This window comes from Biomphalaria glabrata, chromosome 3 (genome assembly GCF_947242115.1).
Source record: "Biomphalaria glabrata chromosome 3, xgBioGlab47.1, whole genome shotgun sequence".
In the NCBI taxonomy this organism is placed as follows: Eukaryota; Metazoa; Mollusca; class Gastropoda; family Planorbidae; genus Biomphalaria; species Biomphalaria glabrata.
In genome coordinates, this window is record NC_074713.1 from 34,046,584 (window position 1) to 34,066,163 (window position 19,580).

At 37.8% G+C, this 19,580-nt stretch overlaps 1 protein-coding gene across 1 annotated transcript in view; it reads left to right on the forward strand.

Moving 5' to 3' along the window:
* The first annotated feature begins 3,675 nt into the window (after positions 1–3,675).
* Positions 3,676–19,580, forward strand: part of LOC106050514 (neuroendocrine convertase 2-like) — a 156,490-nt gene continuing 140,585 nt past the window's right edge. Inside the window, exon 1 of the mRNA XM_056024653.1 lies at positions 3,676–4,441. Coding sequence (XP_055880628.1) covers positions 4,250–4,441 — 192 coding nt within the window. The 5' untranslated portion in view covers positions 3,676–4,249. The remainder of the gene's footprint in view (positions 4,442–19,580) is intronic.

The following is a 19,580-nucleotide window of genomic DNA, read 5'->3' on the forward strand; positions in this document are numbered from 1 at the left end:
CAATCAACTGGTTCATGTCCATAAGTAATCAATCCACTGGTTCATGTCCATAAGTAGTCAATCCACTGGTTAATGCCCATAAGTAATCAATCCACTGGTTAATGTCCATAAGTAATCAATCCACTGGTTCATGTCCATAAGTATTCAATCCACTGGTTAATGTCCATAAGTAGTCAATCCACTGGTTAATGTCCATAAGTAATCAATCCACTGGTTCATGTCCATAAGTAATCAATCCACTGGTTAATGACCATAAGTAATCAATCCACTGGTTCATGTCCATAAGTAATCAATCCACTGGTTCATGTCCATAAGTAATCAATCCACTGGTTAATGTCCATAAGTAATCAATCCACTGGTTCATGTCCATAAGTAATCAATCCACTGGTTCATGTCCATAAGTAGTCAATCGACTGGTTCATGTCCATAAGTAATCAATCCACTGGTTAATGTCCATAAGTAATCAATCCACTGGTTAATGTCCATAAGTAGTCAATCCACTGGTTCATGTCCATAAGTAATCGATCCACTGGTTCATGTCCATAAGTAATCAATCCACTTGTTAATGTCCATAAGTAGTCAATCCACTGGTTCATGTCCATAAGTAATCAATACACTGGTTAATGTCCATAAGTAGTCAATCCACTGGTTTATGTCCATAATTAATCAATCCACTGGTTAATGTCCATAAGTAATCAATCCACTGGTTCATGTCTATAAGTAATCAATCTACTGGTTCATGTCCATAAGTAATCAATCAACTGGTTTATGTCCATAAGTAATCAATCCACTGGTTAATGTCCATAAGTAATCAATCCACTGGTTCATGTCCATAAGTAATCAATCCACTGGTTCATGTCTATAAGTAATCAATCCACTGGTTCATGTCCATAAGTAGTCAATCCACTGGTTAATGTCCATAAGTAATCAATCCACTGGTTCATGTCCATAAGCAATCAATCTACTGGTTCATGTCCATAAGTAATCAATCAACTGGTTAATGTCCATAAGTAATCAATCAACTGGTTGTTATGAAGACCCGACTCGATTCCATCCTGGCCTAGCTGATGTAATTTAATGATATCTAATAATCTTAGGCTACAAATAGTTGTATTAATAAATAGCTCATTTCTTGTTCCTTTGTAGAGATTGTCTGCATAGAAATTTAATGTTAATAAAGCGCTGCATAGAAATTATTTCTTTAAACGTGATTATACACAGAAAATGTATTTTTCTTCTTTGAAACCAAAACAAAATGTCGGTACTAATGAGTTCGTTGTACAACCATATATCTTTGCTCAAATGTTTCCCATAATAATAGTTTCTCTATCCTCCAGTTTCTACGATATAATCCTATCACTGGTCTGAACCAGGTGGGAGTAAGAGAGAAGGCAGGAGGAAAGAAGTATCTGAATGAATGTGACCGTGAAAGCTTGTATTAAATGTATTAAAAAGAAAAAGTTGAATGACCTGTACTAGAACACGAGGGCCAACATACTAACTGTTGTACCAGGGAAGTGCTTATGAAAATAGAAGGTTCTATATTTATTTATTGTTAGTTTCAAACTGTAAAGCAAAGTATAAAGGGGGAACTAATTTTACTTATACCACCACATCAGTCAAGTACAATTTCTTTCCCGTGTTCGAGATACCAAACAAAATAATTAATTACCAATAAATAATTAACTAATCGGTTAGTTTTTATATTGATTCTTGTTTTGTCTAGTACAAGAAATAATTGTTCAAAATTTCAACTTCGTACGACATTTTGTGTGGAGGAAATAACGTGTACAAACTTTGTACCAGACAGACAGACAAACAGCTTTGTAACAATGCTGAAGTTTTATGAAAGAAAACAAAAGTGTCACTTTTAGAAGATAAAAAGTAATCTTTGCACCTACACTTTGCTAGCTATAAAATCACAAAAATGAGATTTTCAATTTCTTTTCCAGTTTTCGCCATTTAAAATCTGCTGACCGCCAGACAAAATGTTTCCACTTCTGCTGACCGCCACAAACAAAATCATTGAAATGATATGTGTAGAACAAATCATGTGACTACAACAGCATGTCAAATGAGAGCCTCATCTCTCACGATTACTGACTAGATTCCCAAATGTATTCATCATTTCTTCAAAAGCTTTAATCCTCCGCAGTCAATTCAATCCCTCCCCTCCTCCTTAAATTTCTGCCCCTACTTGAAAATCCTGCAAAAACTTTTTTATAATTTTAAGTGAAATTAAGTTGTTGTTGCTTTTCATAAATATTTCTTCTTTAAAAAAAATATATAACCACTACTGTTATAGAAATACTACTGTTATAGAAATATTGTTGTTTATGATACTGTCAAGTATCTTATACTTCTATATTCTAGAATTTAAGTTAGTGCATCTTGTCTATTGTATAAAGCAGAAAGTAAGGTATACGTATGTATGTATGTCTCGCATAGAAATCAAAACCGTTGGACCAATCTTGATCAAACTTGTCATAAATGTTCACAGGTTACTAACTGGAACAGTAACGTAAGTAAAGTAGCCCTGAAACACGCTTAAGACCCTCAAAAACAAAGTTGCCCAACTCTATGAAAGTATTAGTATTTCATGGATCTAGGTCCTATAGCCATGTTTACATGAGACAAGACCGAAAGGGTCTAGATCTCGATCTTATTTTAAGAACTACACTTTGCAAAGATAGTTTTTTACTTTCACACATAAAAATACAAAATATAGTCCAATCATTTAATTATTTAATAAAAAATTAACCTTCAAATTTGTATTTTAAAAGCATTTTTACATAAATTCGTTCCTTATATCTGCGAAATGAGACATCCTGACCTACTTTATATCCCATTCAGCACTCGCTTCTTTCATTAATAGCTAAATTTATCTCTAGTAAAGAAACTTTTAACTAATCGGGTAAACCCGTTTCCAGAGTATTTTATATTTGATATGAATTACGGGTAAACCCATTTTTGAAAAACTTTTACTTTTATTTTCCTGGCAAAAGAGAAAAACTTGAAAGGAACATTAGTTAATTCGACATAGATCTAAATCCTATCCATTAGTAATACACAAACTGAGGCCCGCAGGCCGCGGGTAATATCCGGCTAGTACGTTTATATTCTAAACTATGTCAGCTAATGTCTTATGTATTTTATTCGTTGTGAAAAACAATGTTTTGTGGTCACGAAGTTAAACTCTTCAGTCGTCATGGTCTTCCTGACGTCATGATCCAATGTCTCCAGAGGCTGGACCAGATAACAAGGTACCACACAAGTATTGAACACCATCTGCACAGCCAGACATTGGAACATGATACAATTGATTAGCGATCGATAATGAACAAAAAAACTGTAACTGTAATTGATTTTATTTTATTTCTCTTCCCCGTACCCCCTCCTTTCTCTCTCTCTCTCCCTCCCTATCTCCCTCTCTCCTTTGCTCTCTCTCCCTCCTCTTTCTTTGCTTGTTTCTTCCAAAAGATCGAATTCTCTGATTTTCTGTTTCTCTGGCTCCCAGATATCGACCTGCGCGTGCTTCATACCACCCCACCCCCTTCCTACAGCCTTCTCACATTAATGGTGACCAGTTTTCCTGACAATGACGTCAGTAACCACGTGATGCTCCTCCCAATCGATTTCTCCAGTTCCCTCCCTTGAACCTCCCCTTCCCTGTGTGCCACGTCTCCACAGAGTCTGGTGTCGCTTGATGACGCTGGGAGAGTACAGAGCCTTGATATAAACCAGCCATTTGTGGTCCACATCCTGGGCGGCTTTCCATTAGAAATACATTAGGAGACGATTCAAAACAAGACCTTTGTTTCGGTAGGAATCTTGCAAATAGGAAGAAGGAATAATACTAGTATTTGTCCTAGTCGTTGCTATAGTAACATAAATTTTAACCGTAAAGTACTAAGTAGGTATGAGGATACATTGAAGACGTCAACATAGTGAAATCTAATTTGTGAAACAGGCACATTGTTTTGTGTTCTTTGTGGTGTAACAGCGATTCGGATCATTCTTTTTGTAGAAAGCCTTTAACGTCCTACAAGAGGAACTCTCCAGTAAAGAAACAATCAAGAGACAAGCTACGTAGGTTAGAACATTTTGGGTTTAGAGATTAGGGCTCTATTTCTGGTCGTTGTTGTTGTTGTTGTTGTCATTTGCTGACGTCAGCACCACGGCTTCTGTGAAGTAACACCATCGGGGTCAGCTCAGTCCACTCCTTGTGCTGTGGACGTTGTCGCTTAGCATGGTCAGTCTGTCGCCACTATGGGTCAGTAACCTACTGTTGTCAGTGTGTATACTAGGATGGGTCATCCCTGGACACAGCAAGGAGTTTGATGTGTCCACTAACCACTGGCTCGTGGAGCTCACACACGACGCCGGGGAAGAAGTGGCCCGGCGCGTGGCCCGAGATACCGGATTCACTTACGTTGGCCCGGTAAGTATAAATAGTCAAAGTTACGATCACACTAGAACGATAAACCCCGCCATCAAATTGCTAGAAAAAAGATTTTGTCAATCCAAAGTGATTCTTCACATATGTGCCTCATTTCAGCATTGCAAATTGAATATAAATATTTATTTCCTGTTACATATGTTTGTAGCACAAATAAAAAAAAATGTTTGTCATTGTTGGGTGAGAATATGTTGTTATTAATTTAAGTTCCGATGCTGTTACCCTGGTACGCATAGAGTGACCTTACTCTATACTTAAATCTCTAATTAGTCTTCTGATGCCATCTCAACATGTTTGGCTGCCATGTCTAACAGTTCAAAAAATGTAATCAAATGTTTTTTCTGGTCACAGACGTGACAGACAGAGTGCGCATACAAAATATTCGACATCAATAACAGAAGAAAGTATGACCACATCAACTCAGAAATAAGCTACATCTCTCACTAACTCACTCACTCACTCACTCATCTCATCATTTATTCACCTTCTTAGATACTAATACAACATTAATTGACCCAGTTCCACCATCCATTTGGGACAAATTCGATGTTCTATTTTTTTTTTTTAATATTATTATAACAAGCACTATTGTTTTGTTCTGTTCGAAATATTTCTTCTTCCCAAATGATAAAACCTTTTTTTTTTATCTAAAACACTGAATAGCTATACTACTGTTAGGCGTAGAAACTATCCAGTGGATGTGTGAGTATTCAGTAGGTGTGTGTGTATTCAGTGGATGTGTGTGTATTCAGTGGATGTGTGTGTATCCAGTGGATGTGTGAGTATTCAGTAGGTGTGTGTGTATCCAGTGGATATGTGTGTATTCAGTAGGTGTGTGTGTATCCAGTGGATATGTGAGTATTCAGTAGGTGTGTGTGTATCCAGTGGATATGTGAGTATTCAGTGGATGTGTGAGTATTCAGTAGGTGTGTGTGTATCCAGTGGATGTGTGTGTATTCAGTGGATGTGTGAGTATTCAGTAGGTGTGTGAGTATCCAGTGGATATGTGTGTATTCAGTAGGTGTGTGTGTATCCAGTGGATATGTGAGTATTCAGTAGGTGTGTGTGTATCCAGTGGATATGTGAGTATTCAGTGGATGTGTGAGTATTCAGTAGGTGTGTGTGTATCCAGTGGATATGTGTGTATTCAGTAGGTGTGTGTGTATCCAGTGGATATGTGAGTATTCAGTAGGTGTGTGTGTATCCAGTGGATATGTGAGTATTCAGTAGGTGTGTGTGTATCCAGTGGATATGTGTGTATTCAGTAGGTGTGTGTGTATTCAGTAGGTGTGTGTGTATCCAGTGGATGTGTGAGTATTCAGTAGGTGTGTGTGTATCCAGTGGATGTGTGAGTATTTAGTAGGTGTGTGTGTATCCAGTGGATGTGTGAGTATTCAGTAGGTGTGTGTGTATCCAGTGGATGTGTGTGTATTCAGTAGGTGTGTGTGTATCCAGTGGATATGTGAGTATTCAGTAGGTGTGTGTGTATCCAGTGGATGTGTGAGTATTCAGTAGGTGTGTGTGTATCCAGTGGATGTGTGTGTATTCAGTAGGTGTGTGTGTATCCAGTGGATATGTGAGTATTCAGTAGGTGTGTGTGTATCCAGTGGATGTGTGAGTATTCAGTAGGTGTGTGTGTATCCAGTGGATGTGTGAGTATTCAGTAGGTGTGTGTGTATCCAGTGGATGTGTGAGTATTCAGTAGGTGTGTGTGTATCCAGTGGATATGTGTGTATTCAGTAGGTGTGTGTGTATTCAGTAGGTGTGTGTGTATCCAGTGGATGTGTGAGTATTCAGTAGGTGTGTGTGTATCCAGTGGATGTGTGAGTATTTAGTAGGTGTGTGTGTATCCAGTGGATGTGTGAGTATTCAGTAGGTGTGTGTGTATCCAGTGGATGTGTGTGTATTCAGTAGGTGTGTGTGTATCCAGTGGATATGTGAGTATTCAGTAGGTGTGTGTGTATCCAGTGGATGTGTGAGTATTCAGTAGGTGTGTGTGTATCCAGTGGATGTGTGAGTATTCAGTAGGTGTGTGTGTATCCAGTGGATGTGTGAGTATTCAGTAGGTGTGTGTGTATCCAGTGGATATGTGAGTATTCAGTAGGTGTGTGTGTATCCAGTGGATGTGTGAGTATTCAGTAGGTGTGTGTGTATCCAGTGGATATGTGAGTATTCAGTAGGTGTGTGTGTATCCAGTGGATGTGTGAGTATTCAGTAGGTGTGTGTGTATCCAGTGGATATGTGAGTATTCAGTAGGTGTGTGTGTATCCAGTGGATGTGTGAGTATTCAGTAGGTGTGTGTGTATCCAGTGGATGTGTGAGTATTCAGTAGGTGTGTGTGTATCCAGTGGATGTGTGAGTATTCAGTAGGTGTGTGTGTATCCAGTGGATATGTGAGTATTCAGTAGGTGTGTGTGTATCCGGTGGATGTGTGTGTATTCAGTAGGTGTGTGTGTATCCAGTGGATGTGTGAGTATTCAGTAGGTGTGTGTGTATCCAGTGGATATGTGAGTATTCAGTAGGTGTGTGTATCCAGTGGATATGTGAGTATTCAGTAGGTGTGTGTGTATCCAGTGGATATGTGAGTATTCAGTAGGTGTGTGTGTGTATCCAGTGGATATGTGAGTATTCAGTAGGTGTGTGTGTATCCAGTGGATATGTAAGTATTCAGTAGGTGTGTGTATCCAGTGGATGTGTGAGTATTCAGTAGGTGTGTGTGTGTATCCAGTGGATATGTGTGTATTCAGTAGGTGTGTGTGTATTCAGTGGATGTGTGTGTATTCAGTAGGTGTGTGTGTATCCAGTGGATGTGTGAGTATTCAGTAGGTGTGTGTGTATCCAGTGGATGTGTGAGTATTCAGTAGGTGTGTGTGTATCCAGTGGATGTGTGAGTATTCAGTAGGTGTGTGTGTATCCAGTGGATGTGTGAGTATTCAGTAGGTGTGTGTGTATCCAGTGGATGTGTGAGTATTCAGTAGGTGTGTGTGTATCCAGTGGATATGTGAGTATTCAGTAGGTGTGTGTGTATCCAGTGGATATGTGAGAATTCAGTAGGTGTGTGTGTATCCAGTGGATATGTGAGTATTCAGTAGGTGTGTGTGTATCCAGTGGATATGTGAGTATTCAGTAGGTGTGTGTGTGTATCCAGTGGATGTGTGAGTATTCAGTAGGTGTGTGTGTATCCAGTGGATATGTGAGTATTCAGTAGGTGTGTGTGTATCCAGTGGATGTGTGAGTATTCAGTAGGTGTGTGTGTATCCAGTGGATGTGTGAGTATTCAGTAGGTGTGTGTGTATCCAGTGGATATGTGTGTATTCAGTAGGTGTGTGTGTATCCAGTGGATATGTGAGTATTCAGTAGGTGTGTGTGTATCCAGTGGATGTGTGAGTATTCAGTAGGTGTGTGTGTATCCAGTGGATGTGTGAGTATTCAGTAGGTGTGTGTGTATCCAGTGGATATGTGAGTATTCAGTAGGTGTGTGTGTATCCAGTGGATGTGTGAGTATTCAGTAGGTGTGTGTGTATCCAGTGGATATGTGTGTATATAGTAGGTGTGTGTGTATCTAGTGGATGTGTGAGTATTCAGTAGGTGTGTGTGTATCCAGTGGATGTGTGAGTATTCAGTAGGTGTGTGTGTATCCAGTGGATATGTGAGTATTCAGTAGGTGTGTGTGTATCCAGTGGATGTGTGAGTATTCAGTAGGTGTGTGTATCCAGTGGATATGTGAGTATTCAGTAGGTGTGTGTGTATTCAGTGGATGTGTGAGTATTCAGTAGGTGTGTGTGTATCCAGTGGATATGTGTGTATTCAGTAGATGTGTGTGTATTCAGTAGGTGTGTGTGTATCCAGTGGATATGTGAGTATTCAGTAGATGTGTGTGTATTCAGTGGATGTGTGTGTATTCAGTAGGTGTGTGTGTATCCAGTGGATATGTGTGTATTCAGTAGATGTGTGTGTATTCAGTAGATGTGTGTGTATTCAGTAGGTGTGTGTGTATCCAGTGGATATGTGTGTATTCAGTAGATGTGTGTGTATTCAGTAGGCGTGTGTGTATCCAGTGGATATGTGAGTATTCAGTAGGTGTGTGTGTATCCAGTGGATATGTGTGTATTCAGTAGATGTGTGTATTCAGTAGGTGTGTGTGTATCCAGTGGATGTGTGAGTATTCAGTAGATGTGTGTGTATCCAGTGGATATGTGTGTATTCAGTAGGTGTGTGTGTATCCAGTGGATATGTGTGTATTCAGTAGGTGTGTGTGTATTCAGTAGATGTGTGAGTATTCAGTAGGTGTGTGTGTATCCAGTGGATGTGTGAGTATTCAGTAGGTGTGTGTGTATTCAGTGGTTGTGTGTGTATTCAGTAGATGTGTGTGTATTCAGTAGGTGTGTGTGTATCCAGTGGATATGTGTGTATTCAGTGGTTGTGTGTGTATTCAGTAGGTGTGTGTGTATTCAGTGGATATGTGTGTATCCAGTGGATATGTGTGTATCCAGTAGATCTGTGTATATCCAATGGATCTGTGTATATCCAATGGATCTGTGTGTATAGATTAGAACCAAACTGAATGTTCTTGTAATTGTGTAAAAAAACTTTTTTTTTTAAGTTTATGTAATAAAACGCTTTACAAAAATGAAAATCAAAATATTCTTGTTATCCAAATCACAAATAAGCTGTAAGAATATATGGAAAAGGAAGTTTGTGGTCAAAGCTTTTTCAGCGTAGCAAAGCACCGGTTACAGCTAGTTCAAGTCTTTAGTGCTTATGATCCACCCTTTGAACGTGGAATCTGAAAGTCCGTACTTAATAAAGAGATACAGTGGTAACGATTTGTTACTTCACCTCGTAATAGAACCCTGACCCTTCACCTCCTAGAGCATGTCTAAGTAATAGAACCCTGACCCTTCACCTCCTAGAGCATGTCTAAGTAATAGAACCCTGACCCTAAACTGAACTCTTTCCTGAGAACCGTCGGTTCCTTAAGGCTGTGCTGTTTTTGTTTTTATTGTAGTCCTAGATAACTAAAAAGTTTTCTGTTTCTTAAATAACAAATAACATAATTTATGATTTAGACAGCTAATAACGTTTTGTAAGAATGATTTATATCGCTCTTAATAACTAATGAATGATACATTTTTCTCCCCATGTTAAAATCTGTTCAGAATTTAAAAAAAATGATTTATAAAATTAGCAACTGTCCATCGCACTGTGCGCACAATGTGCCTCGGCGTTCATTTGTTTCTTGAACTCGTTTATGAATATATGCGGGAATTACTATTGGTCAAGATAGAGGTAGATCTCCAGACCATATTGAATTTTAAGATGGTTATATTTTGAAAAAAGATAACAGTTAAACCAGGGTTTTCCCTGTGAGGCCAATTCACTAATAATTTTGTTCTCAAAGATAAATTGTCAAATTATTAGGAAAATCGTGAAAAGCGTTTTTGAGATATTGTCCACACACTCAGGGTTCACCCACCCAGGGTTCACCCACCCAGTGTTCACCCACCCAGAGTTTGCAAGCTAATAAGAGGAATTGTTAAAAAGTCTACTTGATTTTCTCTTCAGATCAACAGTTTCATTGCCATGGGTTTGTATGTGTGTTGTTGTTGATTCAAAGTCTATAGCATCAATAGTCTGTATATAAAGTGGGCGGCTCGTGACGCCATCAATTAGTTCTTCTTGCTGTGTTTTGCATCGCTAATGAGCTGAAGCTTATTTTGTTTTGGCCTATGATAATACACATCCTTCATTGCCAACTACATCCTAGCACGCAATCCTCTAGTCTTAATAAGGTCATCTGTTTTTCAAAGTGCCTGCAGTCTCTATTAAGCCGCTGAGATTTATATGCGCCAAGTGGGAAATAAGCAGGGGATGGAAGATGTTCGCTCTGGTTCTGCCCCCTCTGACACAGCAGTTGTTAAGATTGTAACAAACAGATTATGTAAATGTATTTCGTTCTACAATATGTCCATAGTTTAAATCACAACCAAGTAGCAACATCCGTTTTTGTTTTTGGAGGGTGGAAGGGGCACATGTTGAACAAGTCCAAAGGGGGTCCGTAGAAAGATGAAAACTGTAGACACTTTAAAAAACGTCTTCGCTAAAAGCCAGTTGACCTGGTCAGATAATCTGAACTCTGCCCTCACTACTGTTTACTACTGTTTAATACGTATATACACTTTGAGATAAGTGCACCCTGTGGCGATTACTGCTCAAACTTTCAAGCCGAAACTGAGGTAATTACCATAGCACTACAGACAGTGGAAAACAAATTATATGAAGGAGTGCAACCACCATCAGATATTGTTGTCTTTACAGACTCCCAATCTACTCTGCAAGCACTTAACCATCAGCACCTCAAACAGCCCAAGAGAGTTGACAACACTAATTGTGATAATCCATCAGATGATATCAAAATTAAATATCAATATTACACTACAGTGGATCCCTGGACACATTGGCATCATGGGAAATAAAAATGCAGATAAACTATCAAAGACAAGTTCATCTATGGAACAACCAGATAGACCTGTAAGCTACCTCACCCTAAGATCAATGTTAGTCAACAATCACAAAGAGGAGTGGCTCAACCAATGGGCATCAGGAAACACAGACAGAGCCATGTACAAAGAAATGACTACGCCTAACAAACTGGACAGTATTAACTTCCTCCCCCGCAAAGAACAATCTACAATCTTCCAACTAAGAACAGGACACACACCACTATTAAATTACCACCTGAACAAAATAAACTCCACGCAACTCCCCCATTGCAGTCACTGCGCCCACCCTTATGAAACCGTAAACCATATCCTTTTTGAATGCCACTCCCTAATCCACCTTAGGCAGACCCTACTTCTACTACAGCTTAATATAACCAACACCCTGAAGAAAACAGCACACCATTTTTCCTTGGCACAGTTTGTAAAAGTGCTCACAGCTCAGCAGCAATAAAGCTGGCTAGAAGAGGAAGAAGAAGAATTCTATGAAAAAGTTAACTAAAAATGTGAAAATATATATTCACTTGGATACTCCCCCGACTGGCTATTTCATAACCTTCTTATTCAATGTGGCCTATTGGAAGGATCTACCTTGCTGTTATTGTAAACATTGACAAGAGCTTTTCTGGCGTTGTTTGGTGTATTAACGTGGCAGATGCTAGCTCTAGAGACACTGGCTGTTTGAGTTGCTTGGTGTATTAACGTGGCAGATGCTAGCTCTAGAGACACTGGCTGTTTGGGTTGCTTGGTTTATTAACGTGGCAGATGCTAGCTCTAGTGCTCCTCTTTATGTGCCTGTCCAAGAGATCACCAGTTGCAATTGACCAATCACAGATAAATCCAAACTAATCCAGATGTAGCTAATTGAAATATTCACAAGCGAGGAATATAAATCAATATATCAACAAGGACAGCACAAAGTCTAGTTACAAAACTATATTCCAAATGTCTTCCTTTATAGGACATTGTAATAGAAGCTGTTCTACTGCTTTCCCTACATTTTGTTTTTGTGTTGTGTTTACATTTGTTACATTTATTATCATGCATTATCCCCGAGTCAAAAAGTGTGAGAACGTCTGCTCTAGATGGTGATCACATGCTGGTCATTGGCGGCTAACTATTAAAATCTAGAAAGCATTTTCCCCCTGGTGTATAAAATATGAAAGAGTGGATTAAGATTTGCATTTTAAAAGATAGCACCCCTTCCCACATAGGTCTACAATAATTTAGTTGTCCCTCGGGCACTGCCGAATCTAATCTCTTTAACTCTTTGTGATTGGTTGGCGCGTAGAAATTTAAATTATTAGCGGGAAAGTCTTTTGTCACGTGATGGTAGTTTACAAATAATAATCGGAAACAGAATAGGGAACAAACTAACGACAGTTATGCTAAGGACTTTGAAGTGTACAGGCGAGGGTTAGGTTAGCGTGAGTCATTTGTTGATAACTGTGTGTGTGTGTGTGTGTGTGTGTGTGTGTGAAGTGAGTTTATAAATAGCAAGTAATTAATATCTTCGTATTTATTGTACTTGATCTGCATCAGTAATCTGTGTCGGAGGCTTATTACAAGACACATAGCCAGGCATGCAATAGAACAATAATAGAATAGTAATTTGTATTACTTAATTGGAACTAGAATAGCCTACTTGACATTGTTTAGTAAAATACTTGACATTGTTTAGTAAAATACTTGACATTGTTTAGTAAAACACTTGACATTGTTTAGTAAAATACTTGACATTGTTTATGTTTGTGAATTTCATTGCAAGTGTTTCTCAACCTTTTTTTATCTTCATACGTTTCTCTTGCACTCTCCCCCCATTTCTTTATATCACTTTTACTTCTTGATCTATGTGAACGTATGTCTTAGTGCGTACTTCTTGATCTATGTGAACATATGTCTTAGTGCGTACTTCTTGATCTATGTGAACGTATGTCTTAGTGCGTACTTCTTGATCTATGTGAACGTATGTCTTAGTGCGTACTTCTTGATATATGTGAACGTATGTCTTAGTGCGTACTTCTTGATCTATGTGAACGTATGTCTTAGTGCGTACTTCTTGATCTATGTGAACATATGTCTTAGTACGTACTTCTTGATATATGTGAACGTATGTCTTAGTGCGTACTTCTTGATCTATGTGAACGTATGTCTTAGTGCGTACTTCTTGATCTATGTGAACGTATGTCTTAGTACGTACTTCTTGATCTATGTGAACGTATGTCTTAGTACGTACTTCTTGATCTATGTGAACGTATGTCTTAGTACGTACTTCTTGATCTATGTGAACGTATGTCTTAGTGCGTACTTCTTGATCTATGTGAACGTATGTCTTAGTACGTACTTCTTGATCTATGTGAACGTATGTCTTAGTGCGTACTTCTTGATCTATGTGAACGTATGTCTTAGTGCGTACTTCTTGATCTATGTGAACGTATGTCTTAGTGCGTACTTCTTGATCTATGTGAACGTATGTCTTAGTGCGTACTTCTTGATCTATGTGAACGTATGTCTTAGTGCGTACTTCTTGATCTATGTGAATGTATGTCTTAGTGTGTACTTCTTGATGTATGTGAATATATGTCTTAGTGCGTACTTCTTGATCTATGTGAACGTATGTCTTAGTGCGTACTTCTTGATCTATATGAATGTATGTCTTAGTGCGTACTTCTTGATCTATGTGAACATATGTCTTAGTGCGTACTTCTTGATCTATGTGAATGTATGTCTTAGTGCGTACTTCTTGATCTATGTGAACGTATGTCTTAGTGCGTACTTCTTGATCTATGTGAATGTATGTCTTAGTGCGTACTTCTTGATGTATGTGAACGTATGTCTTAGTGCGTACTTCTTGATGTATGTGAATGTATGTCTTAGTGCGTACTTCTTGATCTATGTGAACGTATGTCTTAGTGCGTACTTCTTGATCTATGTGAATGTATGTCTTAGTGCGTACTTCTTGATCTATGTGAACGTATGTCTTAGTGCGTACTTCTTGATCTATGTGAATGTATGTCTTAGTGTGTACTTCTTGATCTATGTGAACGTATGTCTTAGTGCGTACTTCTTGATGTATGTGAACATATGTCTTAGTGCGTACTTCTTGATGTATGTGAACATATGTCTTAGTGCGTACTTCTTGATGTATGTGAACGTATGTCTTAGTGCGTACTTCTTGATCTATGTGAACGTATGTCTTAGTGCGTACTTCTTGATCTATGTGAATGTATGTCTTAGTGCGTACTTCTTGATCTATGTGAACGTATGTCTTAGTGCGTACTTCTTGATCTATGTGAATGTATGTCTTAGTGCGTACTTCTTGATCTATGTGAATGTATGTCTTAGTGCGTACTTCTTGATCTATGTGAACGTATGTCTTAGTGCGTACTTCTTGATCTATGTGAATGTATGTCTTAGTGCGTACTTCTTGATCTATGTGAACGTATGTCTTAGTGCGTACTTCTTGATCTATGTGAACGTATGTCTTAGTGCGTACTTCTTGATCTATGTGAATGTATGTCTTAGTGCGTACTTCTTGATCTATGTGAACGTATGTCTTAGTGCGTACTTCTTGATCTATGTGAATGTATGTCTTAGTGCGTACTTCTTGATCTATGTGAACGTATGTCTTAGTGCGTACTTCTTGATGTACACCGGACTGAATGAACTGGGATGTAAAGAAAGACTTGACTTGACTTGACTTGACTTGACATGTCTCTTCACTTTTGTTTGTTAGTTTATGTAGCATAGGAAAACTGCAAACAGGACCTCAGTGAAACCTTTAGTCAAACCTTTAGTCAAACCTTCAGTCAAACTTTCAATCAAACCTCCAGTCAAATCTTCAAATCTAAGGAATTTGATATCACGGTAAAAGACGAATGTCACTATTTTTAATATAACAAATTACCCAATGACAATGTTGGGTTTGAATGACTGACCGAATGGGAATCGATGTTATCACGATGTCAGCTGGATGTTATCACGATGTCAGCTGGATGTTATCACGATGTCAGTTGGATGTTATCACGATGTCAGTTGGATGTTATCACGATGTCAGCTGGATGTTATCACGATGTCAGCTGGATGTTATCACGATGTCAGTTGGATGTTATCACGATGTCAGCTGGATGTTATCACGATGTCAGTTGGATGTTATCACGATGTCAGCTGGATGTTATCACGATGTCAGTTGGATGTTATCACGATGTCAGCTGGATGTTATCACGATGTCAGTTGGATGTTATCATGATGTCAGCTGGATGTTATCACGATGTCAGTTGGATGTTATCACGATGTCAGCTGGATGTTATCACGATGTCAGCTGGATGTTATCACGATGTCAGTTGGATGTTATCACGATGTCAGCTGGATGTTATCACGATGTCAGTTGGATGTTATCACGATGTCAGCTGGATGTTATCACGATGTCAGTTGGATGTTATCACGATGTCAGTTGGATGTTATCACGATGTCAGTTGGATGTTATCACGATGTCAGCTGGATGTTATCAGGATGTCAGTTGGATGTTATCACGATGTCAGTTGGATGTTATCACGATGTCAGTTGGATGTTATCACGATGTCAGCTGGATGTTATCAGGATGTCAGCTGAATGTTATCAGGATGTCAGCTGGATGTTATCACGATGTCAGCTGGATGTTATCACGATGTCAGCTGGATGTTATCACGATGTCAGCTGGATGTTATCACGATGTCAGCTGGATGTTATCAGGATGTTACCGAGTTGGAATTCTTGCAACTGTAATCCTTTACTATTTTATAGCAAGTTTAGACTAGGCAGTGATACTATTTATTCTGAATGGATGTTTGAGACAAGCCAAAGCTTTGCATCTAAATTTAGAAAGTTAAATGATGTCATACATTGATTGCAAACTTTTTCTTGAAGGATTTCAATGAATGTGATCTAGATTTCAATGAATGTGATCTAGATTTCAATGAATGTGATCTAGATTTCAATTAATGTGATCTAGATTTCAATGAATGTGATCTAGATTTCAATTAATTTAGATGAATAGAAAGTGATCTGCCATTGACCAAATCACAACATTTTTAATTTTCATTGATTCTGCAGATTTTCACTTTCACTAGAGAATTCCCTTCCACTGACTGAATCTCTAGAGTTTATTGGCATCGGTTGAGAGATCACAGAATGTTTCTTCAAGTTCGTTGTTATCTGCAAACTTTTGAAAGATGTTTGATATGTTTCAGATGAAGTTGCTGTAACTACTCTAATGGCAGGACCAAATGCTGCCACTGAAATGTCTACGTAACATAGCCTTTTGTACTTCTCGTTCAATATCTAGCCTAGCAGCTCTCCCTCTAAAACTAAAGGAAGAAGACATGTGTCCTACTAAAAATGAAAGTCCTAGCAGCTCTCCCTCTAAAACTAAAGGAAGAAGACATGTGTCCTACTAAAAATGGATGTCCTAGCAGCTCTCCCTCTAAAACTAAAGGAAGAAGACGTGTGTCCTACTAAAATGGATGTCCTAGCAGCTCTCCCTCTAAAACTAAAGGAAGAAGACATGTGTCCTACTAAAAATGGATGTCCTAGCAGCTCTCCCTCTAAAACTAAAGGAAGAAGACGTGTGTCCTATTAAAAATGGATGTCCTAGCAGCTCTCCCTCTAAAACTAAAGGAAGAAGACATGTGTCCTACTAAAAATGGATGTCCTAGCAGCTCTCCCTCTAAAACTAAAGGAAGAAGACATGTGTCCTACTAAAAATGGATGTCCTAGCAGCTCTCCCTCTAAAACTAAAGGAAGAAGACGTGTGTCCTACTAAAAATGGATGTCCTAGCAGCTCTCCCTCTAAAACTAAAGGAAGAAGACATGTGTCCTACTAAAAATGGATGTCCTAGCAGCTCTCCCTAAGTCGATGGATCTAGTGGCCAAGATGTCCAGTCCCTCTGATCAAAGTTTACGACTTCAATTACTCGGAAAGCCCCTTGCTACTTGGTCGCGTGCTAGAAGCAAATCTTACATCGCGTGCCGTACAGATAGCAAACAGAGGAAATTAGAAACTCGTTGAGGTGATGATAGAAACTTAGTCTAGAACTATGTGGTCCAAGTTGTGATGATAGAAACGTAGTCTAGAACTATGTGGTCCAAGTTGTGATGATAGAAACTTAGTCTAGAACTATGTGGTCCAAGTTGTGATGATAGAAACTTAGTCTAGAACTATGTGGTCCAAGTTGTGATGATAGAAACTTAGTCTAGAACTATGTGGTCCAAGTTGTGATGATAGAAACTTAGTCTAGAACTATGTGGTCCAAGTTGTGATGATAGAAACTTAGTCTAGAACTATGTGGTCCAAGTAGTGATGATAGAAACTTAGTCTAGAACTATGTGGTCCAAGTTGTGATGATAGAAACTTAGTCTAGAACTATGTGGTCCAAGTTGTGATGATAGAAACTTAGTCTAGAACTATGTGGTCCAAGTTGTGACGATGAAAACTAATTAGTTTGTTGTTTTTCATTTGTTTGTTTGTGACACCTTTAGATCCTCTTTGATATTTTGTTACATTTAGTGTGGTCATGCTGTTGTTTTTCATTAATCTTTATAAATAAAGTGTATCATAATATATATATATATATATATATATATATATATATATATATATATATATATATATATATATATATATATATATATATATATATATATATATATATATATATATAACCTGAAGTGATACATAAGTAACATAAGTACAATACAAGAAAAATAAAATACTTTCAAAAAACAACCACTTAATTGATTAAGTGTATCAATTAGTTTGGATCAGTCATATCATTAGGCCTACATTTGGAAAAGAGTAGGCGGGGCGGGTTATCTGGATGATCGCTTTTTAAATGTATTTTAAACAAAAGGAAACGACCTGAATTCGAACTTGTAAGCTAAAGCCTTCTCACACTTCTCAAGCCAACGCGGTAACCACTTTACTAGCGAAGAGTATATGACCATGGAAGATTGTAGAGTTATTTCATGTTTCTATTTCATGTTTGTATTTCATGTTTGTATTTCATGTTTGTATTTCATGTTTGTATTTCATGTTTGTATTTCATGTTTGTATTTCATGTTTCTATTTCATGTTTCTATTTCATGTTTCTATTTCATGTTTGTATTTCATGTTTCTATTTCATGTTTGTATTTCATGTTTCTATTTCATGTTTGTATTTCATGTTTCTATTTCATGTTTGTATTTCATGTTTCTATTTCATGTTTCTATTTCATGTTTCTATTTCATGTTTCTATTTCATGTTTCTATTTCATGTTTGTATTTCATGTTTGTATTTCATGTTTGTATTCACTAAGCCTCAGACGAGATAGCGGACTAATTTAGCTTATACTTCAGTCAATTACAATTTCTTTTCCTAGTTTGATATACCAAACACAAAACACTAAATTTTTTTATTAATATTTAATTAACTAATTGGTTAATCTTTTTCTTTCTATTGATTCTTGTTTTGTCAAGCAAAAGAAATAATTGTGCAAAATTTCAATTTGATCCGAGATCGGGTGTCGGAGAAATAACGTGTACAAACTTTTTGCCAGACAGACGGACAAACAGACAGATTGAGCTGATAAAAACTTTGTAAAAATGAAAAGATTTGATATTGGAGCTAAACAGCTCAGAGATTTATGCGCTTTATTAATGTAAATGCATTCATTTTGATATAAAATTTTAATTTCGTGTATTTTTATCTAAATAGAGAATTTTAATTTTGACGATAGCAGAAATACTTTTTTTTTTAAATTGTGAGACTTATTGATTTTTTTTTGATGAGATCTTTGAATGATTTTTTTTTGATGAGATCTTTGAATGATTTTTTTTTGATGAGATCTTTGAATGATTTTTTTTTTCGGAATCATTTCTTCCCCAAGGCTTTCGCCATTTTGATTTTGATGCGACTTCAAAATGAAGGGAAAAAATAAGAAATAAGAAAGATAAATCAAGAGCATTGGAGTCTAGTATGTGTGTGTGTGTGTCTAGTGTGTCTTTCATTTCTAATGTGTCTCGTGTGTGTGTCTCTAGTGTGTCTTTCGTTTCTAGTGTATCTCGTTTGTGTGTGTGTCTAGTGAGTCTTTCATTTAAAGTGGGTCTCGTGTGTGTGTCTAGTGTGTCTTTCATTTCTAATGTGTCTCGTGTGTGTCTCTAGTGTGTCTTTCATTTCTAGTGGGTCTCGTGTGAGTGTCTAGTGTGTCTTTCATTTCTAATGTGTCTCGCGTGTGACTGTCTAGTGTGCCTTTCATTTCTAATGTGTCTCGCGTGTGACTGTCTAGTGTGCCTTTCATTTCTAATGTGTCTCGCGTGTGACTGTCTAGTGTGCCTTTCATTTCTAATGTGTCTCGCGTGTGACTGTCTAGTGTGCCTTTCATTTCTAATGTGTCTCGCGTGTGACTGTCTAGTGTGTCTTTCATTTCTAATGTGTCTTTGTGTGACTAGTGTGTCTTTCATTTCTAATGTGTCTTTGTGTGACTAGTGTGTCTTTCATTTCTAATGTGTCTTTGTGTGACTAGTGTGTTTTTCATTTCTAATGGGTCTTTGTGTGACTAGTGTGTCTTTCATTTCTAATGTGTCTTTGTGTGACTAGTGTGTTTTT